This window comes from Dendrobates tinctorius, unplaced genomic scaffold, assembly GCF_039654945.1.
Source record: "Dendrobates tinctorius isolate UK_male_01 unplaced genomic scaffold, ASM3965494v1 ptg000028l, whole genome shotgun sequence".
Lineage (NCBI taxonomy): Eukaryota > Metazoa > Chordata > Amphibia > Anura > Dendrobatidae > Dendrobates > Dendrobates tinctorius.
Genome location: NW_027361696.1, coordinates 77,530,803 through 77,539,700, shown reverse-complemented (window position 1 = coordinate 77,539,700; position 8,898 = coordinate 77,530,803). Strand labels below are relative to the sequence as shown.

The 8,898-nt window shown below is 42.2% G+C and overlaps 1 protein-coding gene and 1 long non-coding RNA gene across 2 annotated transcripts; both read right to left on the bottom strand.

Moving 5' to 3' along the window:
* Positions 1 to 1,898: 1,898 nt before the first annotated feature.
* Positions 1,899 to 3,777, bottom strand: LOC141084953 (germ cell nuclear acidic protein-like). Its single transcript, XM_073569892.1, has 4 exons — positions 3,736 to 3,777; positions 3,495 to 3,639; positions 2,935 to 3,064; positions 1,899 to 2,088 (listed from the first exon to the last, which is right to left on the bottom strand). Exons 2-4 carry the CDS (start codon positions 3,636 to 3,638, stop codon positions 1,922 to 1,924), a joined length of 441 nt encoding a protein of 146 aa, XP_073425993.1. The 5' UTR covers position 3,639; positions 3,736 to 3,777; the 3' UTR covers positions 1,899 to 1,921.
* Positions 3,778 to 4,691: 914 nt separating this feature from the next.
* Positions 4,692 to 7,242, bottom strand: LOC141084952 (uncharacterized). Its single transcript, XR_012231181.1, has 3 exons — positions 7,179 to 7,242; positions 5,764 to 5,840; positions 4,692 to 4,742 (listed from the first exon to the last, which is right to left on the bottom strand). It is a non-coding gene; the product is annotated as an uncharacterized lncRNA (long non-coding RNA).
* Positions 7,243 to 8,898: the final 1,656 nt, after the last annotated feature.

Sequence of the window (8,898 nt, the reverse complement as noted above, 5' to 3'; positions counted from 1 at the left end):
ATAAATGCGTTTTCAGGACACGCTTAAAATTGTGGGGATTGGGGACTAATCGTATTGACCTGGGAAGTGCATTCCAAAGAATTGGCGCGGCACGTGTAAAGTCTTGGAGACGGGAGTGGGAGGTTCTGACTATTGAGGATACTAACCTCAGGTCATCAGCAGAACGGAGGGCGCGGGTAGGGTGGTATACTGAAACAAGGGAGGAGATGTAGGGTGGTGCTGAGCCATGGAGGGCTTTGTGGGTGAGGGTAATAAGTTTATACTGAATTCTGGAGTGGATGGGTAGCCAGTGTAATGACTGGCACAAGGTAGAGGCATCGGTGTAACGATTGGTGAGGAATATGATCCTGGCTGCAGCATTCAAGACAGATTGGAGAGGGGAGAGTTTTGTAAGAGGGAGACCGATTAGAAGAGAGTTACAATAGTCGAGACGAGAATGAATAAGAGAAACAGTAAGAGTTTTTGCAGAGTCAAAAGTAAGAAAAGGTCGAATTCTAGAAATGTTTTTGAGGTGCAGATGACAAGAGCGAGCCAGTGATCGAATGTGGGGGGCAAAGGAAAGCTCGGAATCAAGTATGACCCCAAGACAGCGGGCATGTTGCTGGGGAGTAATAGTGGAACCACAGACGGAAATGGCAATGTCGGGTGTAGGTACATTAGTAGCGGGAGGAAACACAAGGAGTTCAGTCTTTGACAGGTTCAGTTTCAGATATAGTGAGGACATGATATTAGACACAGCGTTTAGACAATCGCCAGTGTTTTCTAGAAAGTCTGGCGTGATGTCAGGAGAAGAAGCGTATAATTGGGTGTCATCAGCATAGAGATGGTACTGGAAACCAAATCTACTGATTGTTTGACCAATAGGGGCAGTGTACAAGGAGAAGAGGAGGGGGCCTAGAACCGATCCTTGAGGAACCCCAACAGTAAGGGGAAGGTGAGAGGAGGAGGAACCGGCAAAAGAAACAGTAAAGGAGCGGTCGGAGAGATAGGAGGAGAACCAAGAGAGAACGGTGTCCTTGAGGCCAATGGAATGGAGCATAGTGAGGAGGAGCTGATGATCCACAGTGTCGAATGCTGCAGAGAGATCCAAGAGAATTAGCATGGAGTAATGACCATTTGATTTAGCTGTTAGCAGATCATTAGAGACTTTAGTGAGGGCAGTTTCAGTGGAGTGTAAAGAGCGGAAACCGGATTGGAGAGGGTCGAGAACAGAGTTTTCTGAGAGATAGCGGATAAGACGGGAGTGGACCAGGCGTTCCAGGAGTTTAGAGATGAAGGGAAGATTAGAGACAGGTCTATAGTTAGCGGCACAGTTTTGGTCGAGGGATGGTTTTTTAAGTAGTGGATGTATGATGGCATGCTTAAATGAGGAGGGAAAAATACCAGAAGAGAGAGAGAGGTTAAATATTTTAGTTAGGTGAGGGGTGACAGCAGGGGAAAGGGACTGGAGGAGATGTGACGGAAATGGGTCACTGGTGCAAGTAGTTGGGCGAGAAGATGCAAGGAGCCTGCTTACTTCTTCTTCTGTGACTGGTTCAAAATCAGAGAGTGAGTTAGATGCAGTGGGGGAGGGAGGACAGTGCATGGTATGAGGGGATTTGGAGATAATTTCCTGTCGGATCTGGTCAATTTTTTCTTTGAAGTAATTGGCCAGATCGTCAGCTCGGAGCTCCGTGGTTGGGGCCTGTACTCTTGGATTGAGTATATGAAGAACTGTCTGTAGAGGACAAAATATAATATATAGCATCCTTAACCCTACAGCTTCCAGACGTCAGTCTACTCTGATAGCACTAAAATATAAAAGCATAATACCAACAGAACCGCACTGGTGTCATTCCCCACTGATTGTGTTTCATGAGGCATTGAGTCATGAGATTTACTTACTTGTTATCCATAAAGTACATCGATAGTAGAAGTTATTTTATGATCTATAATAGTTATTTTTCTTCACCTCTGGCAGCTCAGCATGGATAGAAGTGACGTCTTTTGCATAAGCCTGCCATAACGGTCCATGATTGACTATCTCTGCATTGATTATCCAGCAGGCAGCATGGCACATCTCGTGTGCAAGTGTGGATCGTAATCGCTCTGAAAATAAAATAATTTATGCAGGCATGAGATGACCTAAGTTTAACCTGTTTGGATATTTTTGCTTTACATATCAGGACATATTTTTTCATTATGTGGTCATTAGAAGGTCTTCAAGTAAGGGAAATACAGGCGTGATGGGAGCAATTACAGTCACTATTTAGCACACTGAAAGCGGTGGCTGTAAAAATGCCCTGAAACTGACTGAGAGCCACACTGAACTGTGCACTGTCGAGCTGGCTGTCAGTCAGTGCCGGGGAGTGCTTACAGTCACCACTCTCAGTGACCGGTGACTCTAATTGCCTGGGCCACAACTGCATCACTGAAAGCCGACAGCTCCTGGATAAAGTTTATTTTCTCTCGGGTGCTGCGCTTTCTGTACTACGGCTGGTCACCTTCAAAACGCTAGTAACCTGCACATTAACCCTATATCTGCAGGTTAAGGGCATTATTGACCAGACAGGCTTCCTTTAGGTCCATATTATTAACAACACATGGCTACTGCCCTGTTAATTCCTATGAAAGCAGCAAAGGTGTACTTAATTTTTCACACATTGCTTTTCCTCGTTGGCCTAGTTTTTGTCAAATAGGTAATGACACAGTGATATTTATCATGAATTGTAGTTTCCCGAGGTTGTATTTAGCTAATTTTAAGACATTCTAAGGACCAAATGCTTTTTTTAATTTTGTCCTGATATGTAAATCCCTAGAATTCAAAGAGGGTGTACTTAGTTCTTCTCATGATTAAATGTACGAGTATAGAAGATGTATTACAACCCAGGGAGCAGCTTGTTCCCATGAATACACGTTATCGTATAAAGCTGCTGGAAGTGATGAGAAACTTACCGACAGAAGTTACGACATTATCTGAAAGTTCTATCCTGCAGCAACGTTGTCTTCTCCTTCTCAAGGTATAGGTGATACCGGCTACTGGGGGAGGCATCTCTACCCACACAATTTCCATTTCCTCAGGAAGCTAAAAAGAGGAAACAAATTCCATTAATCTGTAAACTCTTCGATCCCAGTCTAACAAAGTACCCACCGCTGATCTGTACTGTACATTACTGGTCTCCGTCTATGGGGCAAGTTGTGAGAGCAACAACAGAAATAACAGGATTATAAAATGTCCAAATGTCAACTAGATGGTTTCATTAATAGATGTAGAAATCTGAATGTCAAGCAAAAGTTTGAGAATCTCTGTGTCTATGGCGCTCGTGTAAGGTTTCCACTCATTCAATAGATAAGATGACGACTTTCCTGGGATTTTCAATAGCCAAATTACCAAACAGTGACAAACGTGTTCGGTTGCTCTCCAGAAAGCTAAAGCTGCTTTTCTTCAAAATAATAGAGGGAGGAGGGAGAGGATGGATCTGTCATGTATAACCCAGATACTGATGATAGGAAACCTGATTCCTGAAGATGGTTTCATTATACAGCCGATACAGACGATTCGCTAGCTCTTCTTTATTCTCCTGGAACTTTGTCACGTAGATGGAACTGGGTGATACAATTTCTTCCAGGAAACAACCAGGGATTTTGCACATTGGCATACTGGGAAAAAATAGGAATCATCTATAAATTCACTGGGAACTTTTCTTACGTAGTTCATGGTTTTATATAGAGATATTTATGTACAAAACAACTCACCTCTCCTGTTTGTCTGGGCTCTCCTCAGTATTAGATGGTTCATTATCCGTATTATCACTAATAGTGATGCCGTGATCTGATCTGTGAAATAAATGTAACAAAATATGAGCCCACCGCTAATCACTAATCCCCATAAAAAAATATTCAGGATTGAGAGTCCTCAGTGGTTGATACCTTTTAATGGCTAACTGAAAAGATGGTAACACATTGCAAGCTTTCGAGACTACTCAGGTCTCTTCATCAGGCTAGACTAATACAAAATCTCAAGTCACATATTTATGCACAATACAGCCTAGAAAAAATGCAATAGATGAGACAAGTGACGTGAAGCAGAACTATCAATATGGGAGAGGGAGAAACATAAATATAAACATTGGACCAGTTCATAGATAAGGAGTCTGGATGTTTTATGGTCCTCTGATTGGGGTCTAGTTCTGTGTTGCCCCGCAAGGTTTTAAAAGGAAATTCTTTAATTGATGTAAAAAGACATAAATCCATGCGACACATTCATTCCAGCACCGAGAGTGTCAAAGTTCATCCTAAATTTGTACTCCCAAACTCGTCTCTCTCTCTGAGACTTGAAGTTACCTTTCAATACCAGTAATTTCATATCCACGCTGCTGTGATCAGGGATACAGAAATGTTTTGTGTTTCTCCCTCTCCCATATTGATAGTTCTGCTTCACGTCACTTGTCTTATCTATTGCATTTTTTCTAGGCTGTATTGTGCATAAATATGTGACTTCAGATTTTGTATTAGTCTAGCCTGATGAAGAGACCTGAGTAGTCTCGAAAACTTGCAATGTATTACCATCTTTTCAGTTAGCCATTAAAAGGTATCAACCACTGAGGACTCTCAATCCTGAATATTTTTCTATCCACTGGCTAACACGGTACAAAGATATACATCTTTCCTGTAATCCCCATAAAGTATCTAGTAATGGAGAAAATGTATGTCTTACCTGGTAGTATTGTCAGAATCCTTATCTGAAGTTGGTACTTTCTGATCTGCAGGAGCAAAAAATATAAATCTCTTTTTATAACAGCGTGTGAATGGGCAGCTCTGGCCGGCTGTAAAAAAGTTACCGCCGGTCACAGGCGTTAGCTGGTGAGAGTACTACTCTCATCACCATATGACTGGTCTCGCTAATAGCAGCGAAAGCAGGCAAGGCTGATGAAAGGATTCACCATCCGATGCCTGTGCAATAAATAAATGACATTTTTTAAATGTCATGGGTTTTTTTGGTAACCAGTGAAGGTAAAGCTGACAGCTCCATGGTGAGTGAGTGGACAGATAAGGGCTTATTCCAGAGCTCAGCAAGGTACATGGCCCCAGATCTTCTCCTATAGAAGTAATCCGGGGAGCAGGGATAGCTAGGTCGCCCCAAGCTTTAGAGACAGGGAAGGAGCCCCGAGCCGCGGGATATCAAACTACAGTCATGTGACAGTCAGTGTGACTGTGAATTGATTTATCTGTGATGTACTATGGTAACAGCAGCATCATTGCAGCATTTTTTTTGTTCGTCACACACTGAAACAAGGAGGGCAGGTGAATACCCCTGTTCTAATTTTCCTACTAAACAAAAATCCTTAAACTCATGTCACACAGTGTTTCTCTTGGATTGTAAGATGGTCGCCACCCATTTTTTCGTAGCCAGATAGATTGAGGTCACTTGGACATTAATAAGGTTGTGATATCATTGACAATCGCTGGGCTGTATTTTCTAGGCAATAAGAGGCTTTGTAGAATTGCGAATCACAGCTAATTAAATTGCAGTGAATACAATTTTTGGGATTAATTCGGGGAAGCTGGAGAATTCTAATTTTAAGTGATTCAGTCATCTCTACAAACCAGTAGACAGCAGATTCCACAAAACCTTTTCCGATAAAACTACTGAGTAATGCAATGTGGCCCCAATATAGCACTGCAGCCCATAGCAGCCATAAGCTGGTTTCTAGAGTAGTGGACACACCACCCATGGTGACACCACCAGTAATGATGGATGACATATTTTCTAGTAATAGTTACCTGGCTTCAAGACGACAACTTCAGTCAGGTCTGCCTCCTTCTGCTTGCCTCGACATCTCCGGATCCCATACAAGAAACTGTGACACAGAGAAATATCTTTATGTAAACTGGTATAGAAGATAATATTCAGATTCCCACCAGAATATGCCCCTGCCCCACCACAGAGGGTACCAGTCCTATTATATCACCCCATAATACAGCCCCAGGACGGGCAGCTACAGATTATATCACAGCCCTGTAGTATTGCCCATCTGCTCTTGTTACTGTGTCCCCTGTAGGTCAAACACTCACTTATATAGCGCCAGTAATTTCACATGACTTTATAGACATCATCATTGCTGACCCCATTGGGGCTCACAATCTAAATGCCCTATCCTTATGTATTTGGAGTGTGGGATGAAAGTGGCATACCGGGAGGAAACTCACACAAACACGGAGGAAACTCATACAAACTCCGGCAGATGTTGTCTTTGGTGAGATTTGAACCCAGAACCCCAGTGGTACAAGGCTGCAGTGCTAACCACTGAGCCACCGTGCTGATGCACAGGATAGTGACTGTCCGTATATATTGCTATCGTGCATTTTGAATACATAATTTAAAATGTAATTAAAATACTATTTTAATGCAAGAGGTGATGATCTATTACCATCAGAATACTTCATCCCTGTGTCAGATACAATTGTGTCTACTTTTAATAGTCATTAATAGCTTAAAACGTCTGAGCCGACGTCCACAAATGTTGGCAGACTTCATTGTATTGTCTTTACCCTGAGAGGTGGCACCGTGCTGCCATTGTGAATTATATGCCATACTGCCAGAGACATACTGATACGGAATTTAGATTGTGAGCCCCATCGGGGACAGCGGTGAGAATGTGTGCAAACTGTAAAGAGCTGCGGAATATGTTAGCACTATATAAAAATAAAGATTATTATTATTATTATTATTATATGACCTGAACAGTTAATGGAGACTGCAGAGCTCCATCATCCTATTTACTCATCAGCCGGCATGTGATGAGGCCATGTCCCATTATATCAAAGTGGATATCTGGGACTTAATAAAAAGAGGCAAGTAGTTGCTAACCAGTAGTCTCGCCCTGTCAACAAGGCATCACGTGACATCAGCAGAGGCCTGTGACCGCTATGTTCCGGTGGAGAATGGTGCTGCGCACAGCAGGCAGGTGGGCAGCAACGGGTTAGATCTTGGGAACATTTTTAAATAAACATGGATGTCCCCTTTTTATTCCACAGGGGAAACATACATCTCTTTGCAGATGCTGTCCTTGGTGGGATATGAACCCAGGACCCCAATGCTGCAAGGACACAATGCTAACCACTGAGCCACCATGCTGCCCGTTTATTTGGGAAGAGAATAATGTGATATGTGATAAGCAGAGGAGATGGAAACTCACCAGAAGATCAAGGTTCCGACAAAGGAGGCAACCGTTATCATCAGCCCTATGGGCAGGACATAGCGACGCATGACTAGAGATAAAGAAACAAGATGGCGGTTATTAATTCCTATCAGAGACAGAATATTCTAGAAGACATTGTCAGGATAAGGGGCGCCACATTATATATAGCTGCAGGCAGGACTTGGTATAGGATGATGGGAGTTGAGCTAGGAGATGAAGGAAATGACTACTCACTGTTATTATCGTCGCTGATTTCCATGTTCAATCTGGGAATCGTCCCAGTCCATGGTCTCTGGGAAACCGCTGTCCAGAAGAGAAAGAAGGAAAAGGAAGACATGAAACCCATGATAGCAGCAAGTGACCCCAATACTGTAACCTGAGGGGGATAGAAGACTCCTTATAACTGAACCCTAGAAGCTTACACCGTCCCCGGTGATAACGTCCATTACCTGCTGATATCATTGGAACGTTCTCACCTGAACATGAGCAAATCGTCAAAAAATAGAGAACAATTCTCTGCATTTCTATATTGTCCAAAATTACCCCTCTAAAGATTCCGCACCATAACACATAGAACACTGGTCCCAGGGTTGTGATGTCACACAGCATCAGAATTGTGTAGTCTGGGGGCTGCTGATGTCATCAGAGATGACCTGACTGATGGCGGTGTATGGGAATATCATATGTACAGGGGGATTCTACCTTCATTTACCTTTCTGAAAAGCCATAGAGATATTAACTACATTGTATCATCAGCTGAGAGTAAATGTTCACCCATAGATAACATTCAGGAGCTAAATATGTTCAAGGGGCCTCACTGATTAATATCCTCATATTCCTTTATAACAGCCAGAGCTGAGTTTTCTGATACGGAGCTAACAATCTCCTGCATAGCCATAGAGGTAAATACACAATTCTGTCTGCCATCACTAGAGAATATGGGAACTGCTACAAACATGGATACACTCAACTCAATAGTAATCAGTATTCAGTGAGCTCCCCCTTGTGGTGGCTTCAGACAGACACTTTTTTTCTATAAAGGGAATGATTAAATTATAGAATAATGGCTAATTTCTTTGTACTACAGCACCAATTCTGCCAATGGGCTGTGTCTGGTATTGCATTTCAATGACTTTCAAGTGAATGGTGATAAAATGCAATATCATAAACAACTGTTCTATAACCAAAGCCAATTAACATATAAAGAAAAATTACAATATTTAATACTCATTTATCAATGTCTCTTACATTCTGGCGGTTCAGTAGGTCTCGCTGCTGCACAATAGAAAAAAATTGTGAACAGCACTACAACAACTCTTCGCACATCCATCCTCTCCAACATCAAACCCTCAAAAGACTCCAGTGCCCTCCAGCACATAGAACACTGAACGCAGCATTGTGATGTCACAGAGTGTCAGAACTGCCAGCTGTGATGATGTCAGCAGCATTGTGATGTCACTGTGATGTCACAGAGCGTCAGAACTGCCATCTGTGATGATGTCATCAGTGATGTACAGTGAAATAGAAAAATTGGCACTCAACTTAGTATGTCATTTCAAAGGATTCTTATTGTTGCAGTCTGTAAACGTTTCGGTCTAATCTAGACCTTCATCAGTGTGCAGTAAAGTATAAACAAATATTGTAAACAATATATTTACATAGAATAATGGTGAAATTTTTAGCATATATATATATATATATATATAACAATATTATA